The sequence below is a fragment of the Hermetia illucens genome, chromosome 2 (genome assembly GCF_905115235.1).
Source record: "Hermetia illucens chromosome 2, iHerIll2.2.curated.20191125, whole genome shotgun sequence".
NCBI classification, from domain to species: Eukaryota; Metazoa; Arthropoda; class Insecta; order Diptera; family Stratiomyidae; genus Hermetia; species Hermetia illucens.
In genome coordinates this window covers 66,995,528-67,020,572 of record NC_051850.1, presented here as the reverse complement: position 1 = coordinate 67,020,572, position 25,045 = coordinate 66,995,528, and the positions used below count along the sequence as shown (strand labels likewise).

Sequence of the window (25,045 nt, the reverse complement as noted above, 5' to 3'; positions counted from 1 at the left end):
ACTACTTTGCTTCTGACCTATAGATTCAATTAGTAGCATTCAGATAAACCTATCAACTCTGAAATCTTTTACCAGAGACATTCCAAAAATCGTGCAGAATGTCCTGTTTAATGTCCGCTACCTAGTTCTTGGCATATCTGGACATTTGCAAATATAACGTACAAGGATTTATTTTCTTTTTTTGGTAACTGTAACAGTATATATTATGAGCCTAGTCCAGTTTTTCAGCATACGTGTTTATATGAACAGTGCAGTACACCTAATTGCCAAAAAGTAAGACGATCATATCTTCCTCGATATGATATAGGTAGCCAGTCTTTCCCAGTTAGTGTTGGTTAATAAGGAGATAAGAGAATATTGTGATTCACGGAAGCCTGTCTAGTTAGCTCATCAGGTCACTCAATGATACGACTGGGAAACCAAATAATGATGACTGTTCATTCCATTGTGATTCCGCGACATTAACTCAGATAATAAATTTGCGGCCTCTAATGCTTTTATGATCGGCACACTTCCCGAAAAGCCAGCAACTCTACCTGAATAGCAGTCGTATGAATTGGGGGAACTAAGCGACTTGCAGTGCGTGGAAAACCACAAAGTCAAGACCACCATTAGATACACATCCTCCTAGTTCGAATTTTCCTGGTGAAATTTTTAGTAATATTTCTTGTGGCATAGTCGGTTAGAGTTGCCCTTAGTTCTCAGGGAAACGGCTCCATAATATTGCAGTGTCCATAAGGCGTCATTCTCCAACAACCAAGTTCTCTAAATTGAACTGGTCTGCGTGCTATGGAATGTTTAATGTAATAGTGGAAGGCGAGGAAGTGTAGATCATCTTTGCAAACAAATCTTTCACTCCAGGTGTCGCAGATCTTAGCTACATACATGGTGAAACGATAAGCTTGGATCATCTAAGACGAATCCAATCATCGTTCTTTAGAGCTAGGATCCATGCGATAGTTAATTACTATCTGCGAAAGTCTCACATTGACTTCTGGATGGCAGATTTTTTATTTACCAATGCTACCTGCAAGTGATTGCATCCCACTTTGCTAAGAGGCCTCGTGACAGTGTCGCGTTGATTTTAGTTTAGTTTAGTGGAGGGAGCCACCGCTCCAAGCACTCAAACCATTGTTAGGCCCGTTGTGCTATGCGTGGAGATCACCTATTCAACGGCCTCTCACCTATGGTATTCGCAAGTTTTCGCGAATCTAACAGCATTCTCCAAAGACAGACTCTTCGTTGAAGAAAACTTTACCAAGGTAACTTCGTCTAAGTTCTGAGGAGACCGGGCAGCTACATACGAGTGTAGGGCTGTCTCTTTCTCCTTCGAGATGACCACTTTCATGTGGTAGTTTCAGGAGCAGTGCCCCATTAAAAGCCCTACTAGGATTTTCATGTTCCACTCTTAAGGGACAAAAAAAATACCATTCTAGCGGCCCCGGATTCCTTCACAAAGATTTTCGTCTGCCAGCAGAAGTTCGAATTCTTCCATTGTGCTGCGTAAATCCTTGCAATTTCCTTCTTCAGAGTGGGCGTGACGGTGGATGTCCGGATGCCCAAAGCTGGTTCTGGCCCACCAGAACCTTGACGAGCCAGTCCGCCAGCTTCCTCATTACCAGCGATGTTTGAGTGCCCTGGCACCAACATCAGGAATGTTTCGTTTAGTCGGCCAAATTTCAGTAGTTCTTCATGACAACTTCACACCAACTGGCTTGATATGGTGTTACTGTTTATAGTGCTGATAATGCTACCTGACTATCGAAATAGATTCGAATGGTGCGACCATTCCGTTTTTTTCGCAAACATTCTTCTGCTGCAAAGGAAATGGCATATATATCCGCTTAGAATATGGTCGTCTTTTGCCGAAAGGTTCAGCCAGTTCCATAATCGGATTTCCTGAGAACACCCCTGCACCCGATCCGTCTTCCATGACTGACCCGTCGGTGAAAATTATTTAGTCTGTAATCTCAAAAACTCGCCATTTACCGACCATTCATTTTATTTGGTGATTACGATTGAGGTTACTATGTAGCCTGATCGGTTTGATTTTTTCTTTTTTGCAGGTCTTACTTCTTTTATTTGTACAGGGCGTTTCCGCGTGCAATCAATTGGTATTTGCCAAAAATATCCACGTACTTGACCTTGCCCGATCTGCCTCGCTCTCAATGATGATCGCCTTCAGACTTTTTGCAAGCTTGCTACGAATATGGACGGTTTCTTTGATACTAAGTTTCCATCAGGGACACGACAGACTTCCTTTTAGTCTTCGATTTTTGAACGCTACGACTGGCGTCTTTTCCACCTGTCTTATCAGGCGCCATGGGAAATCCAAACGCGCCTGATGTAAGTGTACCATGGCTTTTACTCATTTCACACATCTAGCTGTTATAGTTTTCCTCTTGGAAACTGTCGACCAACCTTTAGATTCCTCTGGGACTCGTTGATTTGTGTAATTACCATTCCCGACGTTTCAGTTTTTGGCAGCGGTATACTGTGATTGGTACTTAGTGCACCAGCTTCAATGATTGTTCACTTCTGGCTGGAAGCTAACAGTTTTTTTCGACTCCTCCGACAGTCAGTTCAATACGTTTAGTTCGATGTTACACATCTTCCTTTCGAGGTTACGTGAGGGTTTGTCTGTTCGGCAGCTTTAATTTGAAATATATGCAGACCGTTATAACTCTTTCACTGCTTTCTGTGACACCCAGAAAACAAAACATCACAGAACAGACCATCCCTAGCCAGTAGGCAATTTAAGCTGTCGTTTTCCCCGTATTCCGCGTAGAGGATTCACTATTTGACCACGCTTGGGCAGCCAATCTACTAATCACATCTCCTGGTGTAACTGTCCTGCGACATTTATATTGTAATATGCAACTATAAACTATACGAGGTGACCCCGCTTGTGAACGGGACAAAGGCTGAAGGAAAAGAAGAACTATTAACTTGGTCATATATAGGAATGGAATGCATTTTCAGACTTAGATTTTTTTCAAATTTTCTGGTTTTAATGTTAAAGCTTATTAGTACTTCATTATTTTCCCTAATTGTTCAATGCTTTCGTTATTCAGGAGATACTTTTCATTACTTTTCAACATTTAGTGAAACAAAATTAATAGTTGACAAAGTTAAGTTTTACTTTATGAGTATTTTGTGACATTTTCAGTTACTTTTTTTTCTTTAGAACTAAGTATGCCCATATAAAATTACTGCTTAGGTCTACTTAGTAGCTTTCTGTCGCCGGAAGCTGGTGCTTCAGGTATAAAGGTTTTTTTGATCATCTTTCATCTACTTTCTGTGCACATTTTCCATTCATATATGTCTAAAAACCCGGAACATTGCTTCATATTTTTTTCAAACTACAAGATATAAGTGCATATCGCAGACGTAGATAGTTGTGCTCACCCTAAAAAAACAAACATTGCCTATTACCGAATACTGTACATATACATATATGCACCTATGTAAACAAATCGTACGCATATTTCCAATTTACTTCGTGCACAACAGGATACATATGTACAGATACAGACGCATATTGCATGCCGATAGTTTAATGTACAAATATATCTATCTGAATCAGATACTACCCCAAAGCTGTATAAATATTTATACATACATATGTCTGTCTCGACTAATTGATATATAAATGATTGGAAAACTAAAACGAAATCAAAAAAGTCAAGCAATGACGGCTTTACGGTTTCTTACCAGGGCAGAGGCAAATCGTCAGACGCTGCCTCACCTCTGCCCTGGGAGCAGCGTGACCGTAGCGCCTCGCAGATGTTGAGTGCTCCTTTATATAATTCGTAGAACACAACATGACTACGAATTATATTGAGGCAGCATCTGACGATTTGCCTCTGCCCTGGTAAGAAACCGTAAAGCCGTCATCGCTTCACTTTTTTGAAAAGTTTGGGTGCAAGCCCTACGCGAGGGGTCCGTGGACCAGGTAAGAGGGAGTAAGTTGCTCCCCATTTGGTCCGGTCCAGCATTAAGTTGATGCGGACTTAGAACCCCATCATTCTCAAAACGAATAAAACGAAATGTTTCCCTGCGACTTCTCCCCCCTCCCTTCCCTTTCTATGAGCTTACTTTGTTGTTATGTTATGATGATGTCATACACGCAGAAAATTCACATAAAATGTAAGTTTCATCCTCTATAACTTTATTAATAATAGTTGGATTTCCTTTAAACTTCCCAAAGTCACGCCTGACCTCGAGCGAGCGCGATGCTGACCACATTGCCTCCTACAGGGTTCTGTAATCCTGTAGTTCACCGTTACGGTCTTGTATGAAGTGCTCTAACACACTTCGAGCCCCTGATCAAATATGGAATATCGCGCCAACGATCATTATTATTATTAATTAAGTTATGTCTAACGGTATGCTTTATTCTTATGCCTGTACTTCTAGCATAATTTTAAGGGGGGGTGACTTTTCTTGTGCAGATATCGGAACAGGATATATTTTGAGGCCTAGATTTCATTTGGATATGATTTTTTTTTCCGATTTTTGCTTTCATTTGACACCCCCCATTGCCATATTCCTCGAAAAAAAAAAGTTGCTCCCCGTTTCGCATGTATAACGAGCCCCTCCTCCCTCAACACAAAATGGCGCCACTCGCTATATGTAGAGGGATTCACAGACCACACGTTCCCACCAAATTTCGTGACAATCGGTCACGCCGTTTCCGAATAAATCGGGTGCGACAGACAGACAGACATCGAATCGATTCCAATAGTTTTGTTTCATACAAAACCTTGAAAAGGACATAGGCAATGGTGGATGCACTTAATCTCTTCTGATGTGAACTATCCTGGACCAATTTACAATGTCCAATGTCTACGTGTTTTCTATATCCTTTAAAGAACTTTTAGTTATCAAAACTTTTGTAACTTGGTCCTCTCCCCTTGTGTGTCACTGTTTCTGAATGATTTCGGGACTTGCCGTCTAAAAAACTCATAGATAGATAAAAATAATTCCGGTCGAAATTGCGACACTTAGGTATCCACCATATGGACGAAGTTATCTATTTTTCAATTCTATAATATCTCGCGTACTATTTTCGCTAATGTGCATTTTTATTATAGAAACGGAAAGCAAATCTCCCAAAAAATGTGTGAGGTTCTATATATAGTGTTTACTAACATTTTATTATTATAATCCAACACTTGCCTCGTAGTATACACTTCGTTAGTTATTCTAATTTGAGCACCATTGCTAAACGCTTTACTGGGTACTATGCTCTCGACGTCTCGGTTATTATTCAACATAAGTCGACCCCGAATCTCAACCCAAAGTTCTCTTGGAATGTGCGTTCTATGCTTGCAAATCTGTCCCCATTGTCACTGCTCCTAGTATCTCCATACACATTAGATACATTGATTGGAGCCGAATTTTCGTGGTACGCGTTTAATAACATCGTGAGACTGAGTGATAATGAAGTGTCAACAAACATTCGATACTAGCACCAAGTCCACCATTAGCGAATTCAGTAAATCTGCTTCCTCACTGACTACCCTGTCAGTGATTTGATTTGCTTTTGCTCCACTGGGTACCCATTCAGCAGCTGCTACACAAAACAGATTGCCGCCAGTGCCAATCAGCACGCGGTTTCCCAAGCGGAGCTTTCAGCAGAATGCGGTTTTGTTGACATATTCCCGGTTTGCAACCATTTGGTTGTTCGTTTCATGCGTTTCTATGGAGCTCTCTGCAACAATAAAGTTGGGCTCAACCAATGACTGGAGTTGTAGCTCCAGTGCCACGACGGAGTGCCGGTGTCCGAATGGAATTGAATCCACATGAGCCCCCTTTTAGAGGAGCCTCAGTTATAACTTGACTTCAGTCGCGAACGGATTTCGTTTACCGCTAGCGTCCCAAGTCCCAAATCGAGTTTACGTGATAATCGCGGTCGATAGTAGTCGAGCGTTGCAGCCCTTCCTGGCATAAATCAAGTGCACGAGAGTAGGCGACCGACGGAAATCTGAAACCTTTTTCACATTTTCAGTTGTACGAATCCCTTGGAAGGAAGATGCATTACACAATTGTCACGATTTACATTTTCACCTTCTGGTCTTCCTGCTCTTCGTACGCCCTTATCTTGCGGTGAGCATCCAAGTCGTCCCCGTCCCAACGACTCTCGGTATCTCGAGTACGCATCTGCATGCTTCTCGGCTATTAATAAATTGTGAATTATTAGACAAGGAGTGCAATGAGTTATCGACTTCGGTACCAGAGTTCCGTTGGAGTTTGCAATTTCTTTTCGTTAGCGGGCAAATGTCTCTTCCCATTGATGTTTGGAGATGCAGTGATAGCAGCATTCGTTTTCACTCACGCGGCTCAGAGCTAGCTGGTACTTGCAGTCACTGACTAGCCGAAGTTTGAAAAAGTGCATGTGGGTCTATGCAAGTATGTTACTGGGAAGTGAGCAGTTCCGTGCGATAGTGCTGAACAGGTTATTTACATACCGGAAGGCTTACATGTGCTCACTCTATAAACAGTTAATCGGAAAGCAATTACAAAGCCTGTAATTTTTGGGAAACGTAAACTGTGCCGCTTGCAGAGTCTCATATTAAATAATGTGTGCTTATGCCTATGCATGAATACAGGCAAGCCCCATTGGGTGTTGTTGTTACCTTTCCATCAAAATTCGATAATTATATTCACGACGCAGTCTTCAAAAAATAGGCTATCTTGCAAGAACGAATTTTAAAAGTAAATGGTGCCCTTATTAGAAAAGAATCTAAAGGGGGCATATATGTATTTCTATAGAGTTTAGAAGGAAGTTGGTGATTGATGCGCTCTGTGAAAAATTAAAGACATGTTGATTCATATATCATTAGTGTACATCTGAATATAGAAAAGAATTCTCACCAAGTACTTCCCGGAAGTAGTAGTCCAGAAAAAAAAGTTTCCAGTTAATCTCCACTAAGCTTAGAAAATGATCAGGTATACATATATTGAACTTTCTTGGTTACAAAATATTTTGAGATGTTCCACTTCCATTAGCAAGTACTTATTTCTTCCTGAGTCTGCAAGAAATGTTTACTTTTATCACAAAAGCACTTGAATTCAGTCTTCAGTATTAGCCATTGAGTATATTTTACTCCAAAACTATCCATAAACCAGACCAGCGAGAGCTCTGCGTTTCAAGTATAAAAGATTTTGTGGAGTGCTTATGTAGGAATGCTTGGGCACACGGTATTTCCATTTGTACATGGATCGTATCGAATACGCGTTGGGTACCTCTGACTATTCATCTCAGCTTGATACTTACATTTTATGTCTTAGGTTGCAGTGATTTCACTCGAAACAGGGTTTGGCTTATTATGACCTTGTTAATAATAGTAGAATTCCCACCAAATTTTCCAGGATTATACCCGATATAAGATTGAAATGTTGTGGCTGTAGGAAAAAGTTAAGGGGGTCTGCAGTAAACTTCCAAAATGTAATAATATCCTATTGTAATATGAATTTTATTTGGACAAAAATCGAGATGGAGAATATCTTGTGTTCCGAGTACCGTATGCGGGCAACTCTATGATTCTTTTCATCTTAGGAGTACCACATTCAGCAGTCTCCAGGATTACTCATAATACTGGAAAATTTCGGATATTCGTCCATTAGTATCGGAGCTAAAGCAGTTCAAATTTATCAATTTCGCGTGAATTTACTGCATCTTAAGTCATGAAAATGAGATGCTGACGTCACAATTAACAAGATTAATTGACAGAGCGAAATACTAAAGCCACATATATGAAAAAGCTACTTTTCGTTAGTCCTTTTTAAAACAAAACCTTATTAAAATCGGTTTATTGTCTGTCTCATACTCATTTTTCTCGGAGACGGTTGTAGCGATTGACACCAAATTTGGTGAAAGGGGGGGACTGTAAACGCTTACGCATACAGTGAGTTACATCTTTTTACGTAGAATTTAACGGAGGGTGCTCGTATATGCGAAAGGGGTGTGTAATTTTTTTTTACCGAATATAACCATGTGGGGTATCAAATGAGTGGTCTCGGTTAGCTGGTCGGTCGGAAGCTGGTCTTAGTTTTAACATTTGTTGGAAAGGTGAGGAGTGCGGGGGGTTGAAAGTGATAACGGACCCATTATCAGAAACTAACCAAACGAAAAATTTTAAAAAAATCAAGAGGCTGCCACTATATGAAACCTAGGCTTCGAAATACCCTCCATACCGATATCCTCTCAAATTAAGTTAAGAATAGTGTATTGATATAATTTTTTGTAATTGGCTGCAAAAGCCTCCTTAAGTTCATCCTATTATCGCGAAATGTAGGCAAAATTATAATAGGTCAAAGTTGCTGTTTCCTATAAAAGTCAATATCACCTGAAAGTGGATATTCTTACATAATATATGCATATATTACGTGCTACGTGCTAATGGTGTAAATACACACTCAAATGTCTTTATATAAGAAATATACAAAATCCTTCTATATCTGAAGCGCCCAGCTTCCGGTTTTCCGACTGGTTTGGATCTGTTTTAGATGAACTTCTTCATACTGTTGAACTCCTAGTGTGAAGCGTATGGAGTTAATTTTTATCGATATGGTACTTTCCAGAGCAAGTCATTTGTATAACTCACTCTTGGAAAAATAGTTCAAAATTGAATTTTTATCTATGTATATACATGTGGAACCGCCATGCACTCAAGGTTTCTCACATCAGGAAACACAAAACATTCCATACCTGAAGCGTCCAGCTTCCGGTTTCCCGACTGGTTTTGACTTTTCATTAAACTAGTTGCCATTATTAACCACATTTTTACCATCTTGGTGATAGCTCTTGCAACCCTTTGCCGGAGAAGCCTGGTGCATGAGAGACGATGAATTCTAAAATTTCAAAGCGGGCTAGATACGATACTCATGATACAGTCTTGCCACACGTATTCCTTAGCGTTCTCCTCTTTTCTTACACTCGGGTGATGGGCGCTTTGATTGCCCCTTGGTCTCTTTCATGACAGAAAAAAAAATTTGATCTTGTATCCAAAGATTTGTATAATTTCAAGCACCTCCACGAAACCATTACCAAGAGCTAGCTCGAGATTTTGTTGCGGCCGGAAATTAACTGAGAATGTTACAGCGATCAGTCAGTTGGTAAATCCTTTCTAATCCCACAGACATTGAACTTCGATAACAAATTAATAAATCCATTCACAAATCTTCAGCCGTTAGATCTTTATATGTTTTCTGCATAGTTTGAAGTATTTCCATCGACATCGAATAACTTCTAAGAACAAAGTAGCAGGAACGAATTGCTTTTATCTTTACAAGAGTCGAGACCATTTCATTTCGGTGTCATCCTTCCCAAAGCATTGTTCAATTAAATGCGGCATTTTCCTTTATGCATCAGTGATAATTTTTACGCCTTCATCTCGTCTTCGTCTCCATATAATAATAATAATCGTTGGCGCAACAATACATATTGGATCAGGGCCTGCAAGTGTGTTAGAGCACTTCATTCAAGACCGTAACGTAACCTGTAGGAGGCAATGTGGTGAGCATTGCGCTCGCCCGAGATTATTACCCTGATTCGACTCAGGTACTTATTCACAGCTGAGTTGAGTAGTATCCGGCGTCAAATCACGATACAAATACCGCGATCTTCCGTACGACAGCCTTGTACTCTAACTGCTCAGCTAGTAGTTTTCACCCGTCGAAGCAACAAGAGAAACAAATGTATTTTTTGAAGCAATGATCCTTCCATCAATGTGCTCTTTCTAGAAGAGGGGACAGTGTGAGGGAAACTTCTCTCGGAATTTGTTTTTATTTGTGTGTAACAAATAATCTCCAGCCTTCAACTTCTATATATTTGTTATATGCACATTCCGGTAATTATTTCAGCCCCTTCGGAGAATTCAAGTTCACCGCTATAAAGTAGATAAGAAGGTTCCCAAGATAGATAATTTTAATCCCGGAAACATAAAGAAGATGGTATTTGCGGTAGCCTTAAATCTCGGCCAGAATTGTTGCCCTTTGCTGCATATTCTCATTATATGCAGTACAGAAATGCATGGTATTCTTGTGTAACTTTCCGAATTATTGAAATTATCAGTTTTTATTATCTTTCCTAAGTCTCCTGTTAGCCCCCTTGCTGCTTCTTTACAAAAAGTTGTTTGAATGCTGCAATTCTTTTTATGAAGTTGTAGTCGGATCCTGTATTATATGGTTGTCATAAACGGCCAGTAAGTCGAGTTTCGCGATATGAGCGTACGTCAACAAACATGCTTCGAATCGCCTGTTCCATACGTTCTAAGCTCCAAATCAGCATTCCATTTACTGTGGTCATCGTCGTAGATGCAATTCATTCCGAAGTTTGAGGCTTCGAGCTTCACCACCAAGTTGTAATCCTATTGCATAGCTCCCAAAGACCACCCTTTGGAACTCTGTTTTACGGCACCGAGTGCCCACCATTCACCTACCAGAGGTTACCAATGTAAAAGTGACAGTAGGTTAGTATTAGGGTTGTTCATGTTAGGTCAGTGTGCATTACTCAGGCTTTAACCGTAGGTTACCGGGCGGTCAGCAAACTACTTTGATAGACATATTACCTTTTAACCTCTGAAATCCATTCGTGATGCATTAAACTGAGACATCGAAGAAAACGATCAGCATTACTTCGATTTTTAAGCGACTTTGACGTGGTTTTGTTTTGATTGTTGCCAAATCCTGTCTCATTACTGTTATAAGAGTTACATGACCTTTCACGACTTTCCTTGGAGCGATTATGAGTTTTAAATTTTTTAAAATGTTATCCTCGCACACATTCAGAAAAATAAATCGCTAATGATATACAAAAACGCTGGTCTCTCTCGAGCCGACAACTGACGCGGGCAGTGTGGAGATCTACTTAAAATAGTTGCCTGATGACTACGAATTTCTTTTGAATGTTGTAAAGTTTTCTATTCAAATTTCCAAACTTTGCAATTTTGATTTATTCTGCTTATGGCATTTTTTCCTTTCCTTTATCGATTATACCACTACACCATCTACATCGTTTTTAAGGTTTTGTGTAAAACAAGACTATCTCGTGCATACACATGCCACATCTTATCGAAATCCAACTATTAGTGTCAAAGTTATAGCAGTTCAAACTTATTAATTCCCTGCGAATTTACCACATCCTAAGCCATACAAATAAGATGCTGACGTTTATTTATTTAAATCGTTTTCTAAGAAATAGAGGGGAATGGAGTTTTTAGCTATGTGACACGGAGCTGTCATGCACTCGCCGCTCCCCACATCTTCTTCTTATTCAGCCTTTGTCCCGTTCACAAGTGGGGTCGGTTCGTCGTGACCGATTTCGCCATTTTATTTTGTCAAATGCCTGATCTGGATGTAATCGCGAGGCTTTTAAATGCCCATCCAGCGTATCAGTCAACCGTTGTTTCGGCAGACCTTTTGGTCACTTACATTGATTTCGATGTTCAGACCAGTCTTGGCAAGTGAATTCTCGTTAACGTGAATTACGTGGCCATACCATCGAAAACGCCTTCCTCGGAGTTTCTTCACGAGCGGTGCAACCCCATATCGATTGCGAATATCCTCATTTTGGATGTAATCAAAACGTGTCACGTCACCAGTCCAATGCAACATCTTCGTCTCCATTACCGCAAGACGTCGTTCATTGTCTTTTATACTCGGCCGAAACTCAGAACTATAGAGAGCGGCAGACGGGCGACATTGCAGCAAATTTTAGATTTGAGACGTTTGCTGATACGTCGATCAGAAAGAACACCAGTTGTGGAATGCCACTTCATTCAGGTTGCATTAATGCGTGAGATATATTCGCTCAGTTCTTGGCAGGTTACTGAACCTGAAAACACTGAGCAATTTAAATATCTCGAGTCAATGCTGTCAGCCAATGGAGAACTGCGTTATGCTTCTCACATGAGAAAACACAAAATCTTTTATACCTGAAGCGTCAAGCTTCCGGTTTCCCGACTTGTTTGACGATGTTTCTGTGCTTCTAATTAACTTGAACTGCATGGTAGCCGCACTTGCTATTCTTGCTACAATTTTAAAGACTTCCTTGGTCTTTTTCTATACTAGTTCAGAGATCCTATATATCATATAGCATAGTACCATCTTAACGATTCTCTTGGTTTAAGTTCAATACGTCTCTACTTGGTCCAATCTAGCACTTTACGAAACCCAAAAGCCGAAGTCATCGGCATCTTTATTCTTTAATTCTTCATTCTCACGGTTATTTATTTCTGTGAAATTTGGCAGTTAAGTGGTACTTCAAGCATAATTGCACAAATATTGAAAAAGTCAACCGCACTAACGAAACTGGTATTTGTAGGAAGCATAACATCAGCGCTACTGAAATAGCAAATAATCCCCACAGAAGTTTAGCTAATATAATTCATGATTGACAATATTATCATAAATATTCAAGTTCCTCGAAATAAATATACATATGTAAACGATCATCTGTGAACGGTCGTCATTAACTGAAATGGACGTATGTTGTCATGCTTTGCCCCTGCCTGCCAGAAACACGCAAGACAGGTATAATATCGTTGGCAGATTATTCCACACAAATTACTCCACAAGTGTAACTTGAAATGAATATGTCATTGTTTGCAGTCTACCATATAATATTGATAAACACATTTTGTTTTATCTACTCATAACTGAATGTGTGACATTCACCAGCAAGCTGCAGGCATGAAGCCACTTAATTTAACTTCCTTTGTTATTTATAATATTAAGTGAAAGCCTAACGTATGCAAATGTTTTTATCGAAATCGATAAGCTGCATTAGTGAGTTGGATTAACTCGAAATATTGTTATGGTTTCACGCTATGCATTGATTGGAGCTTCAACAAAACCGTGAATATTGTCCAAGGGTTGCAATAACAAACTCTAATTCAAACACTGGTAATTAATTGCAATTAGAATCGTTTTCTTTAGCGTATTAGTAGGTGTGAGTTGTCAATTGTATAATATTTTTTAAGGTCACCTCCCTTGAAAAAGAAAATCAGTTCCTGACAGTGAATGACTCCTTTTCTGCTTCTTGTCCTAATAACTCTTTCTATTACATTATGTCGGCAAAATTGCTCAAAGTTATCGGAATTTCAATTTCTTATTAGGTAGGCTAGGACCATTTGGAATACCAAGTAAACAGTTCACCCTTCTCTGATGTTTTTCTAGTATTCCATAGGAAAGCTAATCTCGAGCAGCTTGTTTAAAGTGGAATGATCACCGCATGCAGCACGATCGCAGACTGAATCTAAATAAAACAGAAATTTTCACAACTGATCCCAATGAAACAGGCGCTATCACTATCAGTGGCAATGACTTGCCCAGACATGAGCGATTTAAATATCTCGGATCAATGCTATCAACCCTTGGTGGAATGCGTTATGAAATTGTTTCACGCATCAGTACAACTTGGATGCAGTAGCGTTCCACTACTGACGTTCTGTACGATTGTCATAACAACGAACGTCTCAAATCGAAAATTTACCGTAGCGTAACGATATGCCCTGTCGGACTTTATGGTTCTGAGTATTGGTCGACTAGAAAAGGCTATAAACAGCGTTTCGCGGTAATGGGGACGAAGAGGTTTTATTAGACTAGTACGCAACACGCCATGATCACATCCGAAATGAGGATATCCGCTCGTAAAAGAATCGTGAGAGAGGCTTCTTCGATGCTATGATCGTGTAATTCGCGCTAACGTGAATTCACTTGCAAAGATTGGTCTAAACATCGGAGTCGATGGAAAACGACCAAAAAGCTGGATGGAAAAACGATAGTTTAATACACCAGATACTGAATTGAGAGCCTTTCGACTCGATATTCCGAATTGAATCGCATATTACCGAGCAGAATGGCGCAACCGATCATAATAAGCTGAAGAAATAGAATAAAGTCTCTTCAAAGTTCTGAACCCACTTTTGGATAGGCAGACAACATTGCATGACTACTTTTTCAATCGAATATTTCACAAATGAATGTATAAATTAAAATCACCAATTGTTGAAAGCGTTTTCATTTCCATCAACTGAGCGGCACAATTACCTCATGATTTAAATTGACTCCTCCCTGTATACGAGCAAGACAACTGAGTTGCGTAGTTTAAGTTAACCTAACCTTAAATTGCGTTGTAGTTTTTCATCTCCTTTTAAAACCAGGATTTTTCCGAAATTTCATACTCTTCTATTGCTTTTTGCCATTACTTCCACTGCAAAAGAAGCCGGCAACTATTGCTTTTTCTTCCACTCAGTTATTTCTTAACTTTTTAATTTTTTCAGTGGAATAGCATTGATAACTCATTGCTTCTTTTATTCCTCTGCCAGGTTCACTTTCTCCAGCATTACCTGTCATTCATTCACACAAACACAGCTGCGCAATTTGTACTTCTTCACTGTTTTCTATTTTCAGTTCCTATTTGTACTACTCTTAAATTTCTCCAAGCCCCTCTGTGGAGCATAGTACGTCAACCACGCCTACCCGCCAGCTTCTAGCACGATGTGTCCAGAAACTACTTCTGTGCTCTTGAAAACCTAGTGATATTAGACGAATTAGGAGCCGATTTCTAACAGGGTCTCAAGTCTTCAGCTCAGGCGCAACTTGTCTTATCCTCATAGACATCTCACCTCAACCTCATAAACACCTCGTCTTACTCTCATCAAAAACTCGTCAAATTCGTTGGTTATTGCATCATCTCATCTAATTCTTTAAATCTCTCAATGTCGATTATGCAAAAAAAATGCCTCAACCGGTACTGCATTCCTATAAGGCAGCAAGAAAACCGAATTCTTGATTATATTATTACACATGTCCTTCAGCAACCTCGTTCAGCGTTAACTAACGTATCTTCCCAGAAAATTGGAAAGGGGACGTATCATCCAAAAAAGGCGATGCCTCATTAGCTCAAAACTACCTTCCCATATCACTCCTTTCCTCTATGTATAAAAAATTGCCTTTCGTCTTGCTTAGGACTTTTAATTGCGAAGGAGCAGGATGGAATTTAATATATTAGAGTTTGTCAACTTCGTTGCTAAATCTCACAATGAAAGCAAAGATGTACACACAATTTATACTGACTTCTTCAAAGTTTTTTACTCCGATCATATTCTGCTCCTCAAGATGCTCGGTTCGTATGGTTTTTCGCCATTTGTACTCTCCTGGTTGAGGTGTTACTTATGCTGTGGCGTGAGTAAAATTTCCTTCAACCCCTTTTTGATGTTTTATTGAAAACAAAAAAAATCGGTTTACTGTCTATCTGTCTGTTACATGCACTTTTCTCAGAAACGGTTGTAACACCAAATTTGGTGGGAAGGTGGGAAGTGTGGACGTCCACCCATGTAGTGAGATACATCGTTCTATATGCAACTTAAGGGGAGTGTAAAATGGTTTTTCGTCGAATATAGTCATGTTTCAGTAATACTTTCCAAATCAAGTCTTAGTTTGAAGCTCATTACAAAATGGGGGAGCAATAGGATCATAAATGGGTTACTTAAATTAAGGGGTCATTCTCAGAAACTACCCATCAGAAAAATCCGAAAAAATCATGATGATAATGATAAATATATTTTTAAAACCCCCTTAAGTTCATCCTAGATTCATCGCATTAATATCGATCAGTCTACTAGAAAGTTTGGTGGGCATCCTACTATTATTGGCAAAGTTACAGTTGGTCAAAGTTGCCTCTTTTGGGTCAAATTAGTACTCCCTAAGAGATGAAATGTTAGTATCATATCGAATTGAATATCGGGTACGTTCAAAGTTCACTAAGAGCTATGTATAAATGAAACCGTCGTGTACCCGAATACCCTCTCGTTAGTGTCCACAAAATAAGTTGGCATTGGATGTTAGTAAATATTTGACGTCAGTTTTTTCCTCGAAACCTTCTTTCCCGATACCTGTTTATTACTTGGAGGGCCAACCTCTTTCAGTTAAGAGGATCTTAGCGTAGCATTCGTCCTTGGTCCTTTGTCATTTTCATTTGATTTGTTTAAGAAACAAGTAGCGACCACACTGTAATAACTTTATTTTTTTCTCCGTAATTTCCTTTGTTTATGTACATAAATAAATAAACGTAGCAAAGTGCAGATGCATATTTTGCACATGAGAAACAAGAAGAGATGCAAATAAAACCCTTTAAACAAAGATGTGGGTATATAACAAAGAAATTTATATATACGTGGATAAAATCAGACTCAATAGGTGAACTGGTCACTTAATCCGTATGTGTGAAGACGATCCAGTCACGGTATATTTTTCTATCTAGTTATTCCGGTAATATCTGTGGAGTAGGCCAGGATGCCAAACAGTGGCTAGGGATATTGAACTTGCCGATCCCATTGCAAACCGGAGTGGTCAGAGCTCCCTTATTAACGTAGACTGACCGGACACCCGCTGTTGTGTCGTTAAAGATGATGATTTAGACGGTAGTGGCTAATCTCGATTTTCAAATAGATTTTGAATCGCCTTTGGTCAAGCTATTAAGCTATACTGCTTTCATATGTTCAATTTTCTAGATGCAATTGCCTATTGCCAAATTGTTAAAAAAACAGCAGCTGAAAGCAGTAATCATCTGGATGAATAAAAATAAAATCACTAATGCAGTCAACAATTAATCATGTTCCTCTATAGCCCCAATACCATCCTAAGAGAAACTTTTAATGCACAGCTTAGTTAAGTCTGTTTAAAACTACATTTCGCCAACTTATACTTAATCACCTTAATCTTATCCAAACATTCGAGGATAGAGGTGAAAAAACGAGTCATAATCTCCTCATCGACTTCTCCTCGTTTCAAACGTGTCACTAAACATATCTTTGAATAGTGAAAATGCCCAACAGTCAAAGTATTGAATATTTTGACCCAAAAATGAATAAGTAGAATCAATGTGTCGCTGACTAGCTGGGACATGTGGAGCAAACGTACGTGGGCTCAGTATGTTCGGTAGTAAAGATCGAAATGTGATCGGGCCTCAGACAAATATAGGGCACTCAGCCCCATCCTACGCAGGCGTGCGGCTCGAGATCACTCACATACACCCAGGCTGGTAACCACAGAACCCTGCACCATCTTAACGGGCATTTCCATTTCGTGTAACATTCATTAATCCAATGAATCCGATTAATTACGTTTTTCTGCCCTCATTAAATCATTACCACTGGAGAAATGCGATACTTAGCATTGAGTAGACGTTGAGGTTAATTGATTCATGTCAACGAAGAACTTTGTCTTGGCTGCAGAATGGAGCTAGCGGAAAGCAGCTCATTATCATTAACAATTAGTCGATTATTATTAGTGCGACTGTTCCAGCACACCAAATATCGGTAGCTTAGATGAGAGGTGAGGTCAGCTACTTTCGACGTGAAGATGGTTAGACCGGTATCCGATCCCTCACAAGACGAAGTGTTTGACGAACATTCACTTAGTCTTCATCTGATAATGGTTTTCACGTTTCATGTCAACTCGTGACGATTGTTACGAGTAACATACTTCTTCTCTCCCCCAAAACCAAGACCCAGCAGTTGTCCTTGATCGTGACTCACTCAAAAATAGTCCCAAACTGAATTTTATCTTATCGAGCTTTTGCGCTGCTGAACGTTCTGCATTGCAGGTCTACGTGCAACGACTTTGAAAACACATTGACCCCGCTCATGATTGAGATCGCTTCTGAGCTAATGAGCACAATATTTCCTCGTCCGCGGAGTCCTATTGATCTTGCGCACGCAGCAGACAAAAGGCATCAAAATCTAGTACTCGTACGTGGGCACTCTAGTTTCCAGCATCTCGTTCGAGATTCGTTCTTGGACAAGCACTCAGGTGCACTTCACCTGGAATCCCAGTTAAGAATGGCGGTCAAGTGCGAGCTTCACTAGAGCGACTGCGGCCAGATCGTGACCCCCGCGAATGCATCTTCCTTGCTGGTCAGCTTTGAGCCAATTAGCGACCAATTGGCCCCAGCATCTTCGTGAGGCCCAGCGGAAAACGACATGCTGTAGCCAAAAAGTACTCTCTAGCCACTTCGTTACCGTCTCAAGACCCAGAACTCGCCACACTGCCACCACTCGCTCTGCTCAATCGATTGTGTTTTTGGCTACACCATGTGTAGGCTGAACTCGATATGAAACTGTGATTTCATGCCTATCTTATGTCATTCTTATTTAGTCAGAAATCGCGTAAGAAAATCGTCGTGCGACGTCCGTGCAACAGGTGTTGAGAAAGTAGTGTCCATTACAGGAGTGATCCCGCGTATCCTTCCAGCAACGTCGGCGAAAGCAAGTGTGATCAGTGTAATAAGTTAGTGGTACTAGAAAAAATCCAGTGAATTATTCGGGAGTGCAAGCGATGGCAGCAGATATTCTGTCATCCAAGATGAATCGATTGCATCTAACGACAAAAACGGTCGGTGCTGACCGGATCCGGAAAGCTCGCGAAAATAATGAAGATGTCGCCGTCCTCAGCATGTTCCTGCCAAATGCGTCCGCTAAGGAAGAAAATCGCAGTTTCCGGTGTGCATTGGGACCATACTGTATGCTCGGCGACCCGACAAAAACATCTGCAGGTAAACTGAGCGGAAGTTAATGTTTCTCAATGTGCAAAGGATAAAATTTAGGGTTTATGAATCTAAAGGATCGGTAAATACATAGGCAAGAACAATTTCTGAATAAAATTCTTATGGAAGACTACATCGAATCCTTTTTACGATAATATGTTCGTAACCAAACTGACTGTGTTCGAGATTCAGATTTATTTTACTATTCAAATTGCGCATATTATTAATGAAAGTAGAAAACTACAACGATCTTTAATCAGAAGTGATCAGTATTATCTAATTATGTTTAGGTAGCCCCACGATACCCCATCGCCCCACTTTTATGTTCCTTTCCTGTTTCAAAAACTGCGTATTTTCTTAATGAATTGAACTTTTATTTTTAAAAAAATGATTGTAAATAAACCACTTAGATCAGATGCTAGTTGGGAAAGAGGGTTGATCCTTTGAGGTTATCCTTGAATCAACCTAATTTTTCCTTTGTTCATATGGCTAGAAATGCTATCTAGATAGGCGATGCGCCATCGATCGAAGGAATGAAGCCTAATGAATGCAGTGGGTGTTTCCGAATATGTTTTGACTGGTGCAGCATGTGATTGTGCGTTATGATGTTGAAGGTAAACTTTGTCGATTTTGTCCGCTGACGATGCTGGTGGTTTACCCCACCATTTCACCGCCAGTAACAATTCCATGCAAAAACGTTGTTCTGCAGTTCAGAAGTAAGTAATCGCCTTTTCACGTCTCTTGACTTCAATTCATACTGTACCCAATTTCTTCATTTTCGGATCATGCTTAATAAATGTAAGACTTGGGGAATACAAAGTTCTTCTAAAGTTTGTCTGGAGACTTCCACAAGTAACGCCTCCAATTCTTTATTGCAACTTTTCGGCTGTACAGGACGTCCTTTATTTTTCATGTTAAAATCACCACTATTAAATCGCGGGAACCACATTTGAAACCTTCTAAACAATGGAACGTGCCTATAATCTTCTGAGAGTAAATGATGTCTTCCAGTAGCATTCTTCTCTATAGTAACACTTCCAGCAAATGTTGCTTTGATGGTTCGTATCGTGATATTTTCGAAGCTTGACACTATTTCCTCGTAACACTGCCGTCAAACTGTCAAATCCGTGTTTCAAAAATGACTAGCCAAATTGTCGAGCTCTTACAGTAACCTATGTCTAATCCGAAAAGGGATAACTACTCTCTGAATAGACATGAGCCTATGGTTGATGTAAATATCTTATTCAAGCTATTATTTTTAAGGGTCGCCCAGCTGAGTAAGTGTGGCTGCTTCGAAATATGGGCACGAAACACTCACTCTTGCAGGCATCGCTGTTATCTGTATTTGATTAACACTGTCCGCTTCTGATTCCCCATTATTGGAACCCTATTATTGTCCTTTCAATGTGCACCAAACTTTTCAATATTGTAACATAACCCTATGGACAGTCCCGTCACTTCAATCTAAGTCATATCTTACTTATTCATTCAATCCACCGTTTTTTCCAAGTCAAGATGGGATTCATTCTTCATATATACCCTTGTTGTTGAATGCTTAAGGTTAGGTAGCTGCCAGGTGACTATTTGCCAAATCTCCGTGCAACTTCGATTGCATATTACTCGTGGACTGATTTATATCTTTTTTCTCTTTTTCACGTAAGATCGCCAGCCTCTCTTATCCGTTTAGTTTCCGCTGTAACACCATTTCCTAATCAAACATATTGTCTCGTGAAATATTATAATATATACTTCTTCTTTGATATGTCATGCTACCATCGATTTCGGAGATGTGCTTCTCTTTTTATTTATTTCTAGCCTTTAAACCTTGGGGTGCCTTTTTTTCCAGATAAGAATGGTTTGAGCTTTTCAGAAACGTCTTTTGTGGGTGGATGAGTTTTTTATAGATATCGAAGAGAATCCCTCTACTCATTTAACAATTTTCGAATCCCTAAATTTATATTCCCCACGGCAGTCCGGATTGGACATTTTTAGTTAATCTGACGGTACTCACTTAAGGATTTTTCTATCCTTTTAATGGAATTCGACGAAGGATCTTTTCTCGATTCAAAATATCCTCCCGTCGAAAGCTTTTCCGACATTGTCGTGTCGTAGTCCGTTTCTCCACTATCACTATTGAATTACCTTTGTTTGGTTTTGTATGGAGCACTGGTGTTCCTTGCATCTCCTTTATGATATTTATCTGCTGTTGTGTTTTTCTTAAATCCTTGAAGACCGATGTAGTAAATATCAACCATGTCGTTGTCGGTTGCTTCTTTGAATTTATTATTTACAAATTGAATCAATGAATCGAAAATGATCTGGACTTTCAGTGGGCTCCTGCTCCTGGTCGCTAGTGAAGGTTTTGTAATGATCAAATAGAATTAGCGATGGTCCATCCTGTAGTGGCCGGAGACGACCGAAAGGTGAGAGCTATCCCAAAAACTCCATCTTTTTACATTTATGAGATAGCTTTCCCCCCTTGGTCATCTCCGGCCATTCAAGACGGCTTTTGGCCATCGCATAATCACATTTTTCACTACAGTTTGTTTCAATTTATTGGCGACACACACAATTCCGGGGTTACCCTAATAGACCAGAAATAAGTTCAATAGGGGTAATTTCCTCGCCTGATGTCATCATAGTTTCTTCACCAAAGCTAATCTTCTCCTTTCTTCACATTGGACGACATTTTCAATCCTGTCTGTAATATGGGCCATTTCGTTTAACTCTCTTGAGTCATCTAACCAAATTCAAATTACCTGAAAGATTTCGTACTTCAACTTGTTCATGGCAATGCAGACGCTGGCGTGTTTCTGAACCAAGAAATCTAAATTAAAAGTCTCACCTGACATTTAATTCATATTTTTTGTTCTGGATATGTTCTCTCCACTGGAGTTTAATGTCAAGTGTTATTAAGAAGAAATCAACTAATTTTCCTTTGTTGCCAAAATTTTCTTTTTTATTCATAAGGAACCGATACTTCGAGAACCAGTTGTTGTCTTCTTCAGTGAATCTTAGCCTAGTAAGACTATATTCAATATATATTGAACGAATAAAGACCTACCAAAACGAAGCCGTCAAACGTTACCTCTAGATCCTCGGTGGACCTCAGATAGGTTACAGAAGTCCGCCAGCAGAGTAGAAAAAATTAGTGAATGAAGACTCAAGCGAGTCAAGCCATCAATGATCATGCAAGAAAGGCAAATTAGAAGAAAGAAAAAATCATGAAAAATAAAAGTAATAATGGTCCTAGAATAAAGCCATGTGATGCACCAGAGGGAGAAGCGAAAAATCGGGACGCGAAATCATCAAAAGGAGGCGAGTCAAATAACATATGATAGGGGAATATTGAGTAAAGGGATTTTGAACAAAAGTCTGTAACCATTCTGAAAATCGGTGTAGATAACGTGCGCTTCCCTCCAAGAATTTAGATATCAATTTTGTGGCTAAAGTTGATCAAGTCAAATAGATTGGTTACAGGTTGAGATTTTATAATGTCGTGTTAGCCTTTAGCTATATAGTGATCCAGTCACCTCAACGATTTTGAAACAAGACGAGAGTTGTGAGATAACGGTGATTTTCAGTGAAAGTAGTATCGCAGCTCTTGTGTATGGGAATAATGAGTACTTCTTTCCAAATGCTAGGAGAATTATTCCCTTCGAGGCTCTTGTTAAAACTTATGCTGAGAGGTGAAGAGATGTGATTTTCAATATTTAGCAGGAAAAGATTTGAATGGCCATTTGGGTAGGGTCCGACATTGTCAGCAAAATGTTAATAGGAGGCTCGATTAAAGAAAAGCTAAGGATGGCGAAGATACGCAGTGGCAACTGAAATTGCAAAGTGAATATTAAGATAGTTGAAGAGGGGTCCCTAAATTTGATGAGATTAGGAGAGGGCTGGGCGGGGTTGCGGGAGTTACGAATATGTGACCAGAAAGATGTCGATGCTCCAGTGCAACTTCGATACTGTTCAGATATTTCTTTTCGAATTCAACTACTTTCAGAGTGGAGCGGGCATTTGAAACAAGCCCAGTCAGCTTTGTAAGGAGTGGAGTCAGCTCAACATCTAGACATTGCTGCGAGTTTCAGACAGTTTCAGTTTTCCTATAGATCTTAGTGGTGAACCAAATTAGGTAAGAGCACATCGATTTGAGTATCGAATTCTAGAGCTGGATGCTGAGTCTCGTATGCTAAGTCACGTAAGATCAAGCGCAACGAGATGAAGAATACTAACGCTCAGATAAGTTCTGAAGACCAAGATCGAGAGGGCTGATTGGGCTGATTGAGCGTCAGCCTCTCGATCACGTTATCGCGGGTTGGAATCTCGCCTGCTCATGGATGTTTGTTTTCGTCTTTGTTTTGTCCTGCTGCTGTAAGATTATGACTTGCACAACATTATTAAATGTATTGATATTGAAACTGAGAATTGTCCCTCATGGATAACATCGGACGAAGCTTGGGTTGGAGAGAGTCGTCAGGTTAGCACCATGAACAGCAAAGAGCGGGTAGAGATGAGAGATTAAACGTTCCCGGTGATTAAGGAATAGCTTGAGTATTACTGGTAACATTTGCCAGTATATTAGACTAGGAATGAAGTGGAGACGTCTTAGTTGCAAAGGATTCACTGTGTTAGCAGGAAATGTACGGCTGAAAACCCTCTAGGTATGTCTCATAGACAAAATTAATGCACTGCGTTATTCTTATTTATTATTTATTTTGAAGGATTACCACTTTGCCATTTAATTCAGTTTACATTTCGTCTTCAATTCTGACTCAGGCGTTAAAAAACATTGTAATTAGCTCGTTCCCACAATTCTGTAAATGCTGAAGGACCGTAGGCTCATTTTTCGATTCGTCGATTTGCAAATTGAACATAATCGGCTTCACATGGTTGGAGATCGTCAACAGTATCTTTTAGTAAATGCAGTAGCCTGTCGAAAATTAGAACTCGCAGAAATAAGAGAAGCTTGGAAATTAGAGCAAACTATTTGTTTACATTTGCCGCTCTGAAGTTAAATAAGTGGTTGTAATTTCTGAGTTTAGAAATTCGGTTTATATGATATTAGCTGAAACTGGCACACTCTATTCTGTCTAGGTATATTCAAAAAATGGCGAATTTTCTTCGTGTACTGGAAAAAGAAAACAAATCAGATGATACACTTGTCCTTGCACTTCGTTCTCACGTACTCGAAGAAGAGGATCAGACCCAAATTTACACTGGGGCTCTTGCCAGGAAGCTTACCGAAGGTTATCGCATACCATCGGACCCGGGATGGCCGTCTGAAGTATTGCTCCAATATAATTCTTTGGGGATTTGCTCCTGGCCCGATTACTTTTGGTAATCGCGAGCAGAACTCCTTGTGAACTCTACTGTGGAATTGCGCTGTACCACTCGGGCGCTGTACCCCTTTGTTGCGGTTATGTGTACACGACAGGCACTTATATGAAACGCCCTGGGCCTTCGTGTCCTTGCAACTCAAATGTGGATTGCAAAATTACTAACATATATTTTACAATATTAGTCGTTCCAAGCGATGACATTTCAAAGCATGATTTGTATTTCCGATTATGTTGTGACGATTTCTGAGTAACTTCAACAATGTGAGTTAGAAGTGGAACAACACACGTCAGGCATTTCTTACTGAAGCACTGTAAACTCAATATGGCATTAAATCAATGAAGCCATTTCGATGATCTCTTCATTGTAAATGAATGCTGCTTTATTGAGATCGATTTTCAATCTTGTTCGAGTCTGCCGTGAGCGTTCATCTTCACGTTGTGTGTCTTGCTCTTCGGAAATTGCAGCAGCTAGTAGAAGATTTGTAATTCGTACACCATGTTCCAAGTTTAAGCTCGCATGTTGTCAAATGATGCATCTTGCTTTTCCGATATTTCATCAGCTTTTGAAATAAAAGCTCTGATTCGGTCATATTTTCGGGGTAGGACTTATTCTTCTCATGTTTCAATAGCTCTTAAACTATAGGCTGTGATTGGTTCTATTGCTAGTCGTGAGTTTAGTTTTCCAGTTATTTCAGCAGCTCTACTGGGTGACAGTTGCCGCGTATGCCTGCTTGATCTTAAAATGTCAGATTTTTTGGTGGCATTTTCGAAAATTTTCAGAATTTAACTTCTCATCAGCCACAGTCATTATTTGTCATGACGACTGGTTGAAGGATGGATTCATTGCAGCACCATCTAGTGAAGAGCTACAACACTACGGATACCAAAATATTTTCCATCCAAAGATACAATTTTCTTTTACAATGTTGTCCAAAGAGAGCTCCCCATATCTGCATAAAGTTGCTGACGAATCCCATATCTTCTTTCACTAGAAAAATTTGCAATCGACGTCGTTTGCCCCACCCCATTGCAGAGCACACAGTCATCATCGTGCCTTTCCTATCTTCTACAGATAGCAATGAAAATGTCTTTGCCCGCTCAGAAGCTGAGTAAGGAAACAATCCTCACCATACTTTCGGATCAGCTAGAG

The 25,045-nt window shown here is 39.8% G+C and overlaps 1 protein-coding gene across 5 annotated transcripts in view; it reads left to right on the top strand.

Annotated features, from left to right (window-relative positions):
• The window catches only part of LOC119647447 (four and a half LIM domains protein 2), a 258,080-nt gene that overhangs the window by 215,968 nt on the left and 17,067 nt on the right, over window positions 1-25,045 (top strand). The window contains exons 1-2 of one of the 5 annotated variants that reach the window (XM_038048375.1): window positions 5,831-5,970; window positions 18,169-18,565. The exons of 3 other annotated variants lie outside the window; for them this stretch is intronic. In XM_038048375.1, coding sequence (XP_037904303.1) covers window positions 18,349-18,565 — 217 coding nt within the window. In that variant the 5' untranslated portion in view covers window positions 5,831-5,970; window positions 18,169-18,348. Of the gene's footprint in view, window positions 1-5,830; window positions 5,971-18,168; window positions 18,566-25,045 lie in introns of those variants that run through there. One more of the 5 variants, XM_038048376.1, reaches the window with a different exon arrangement.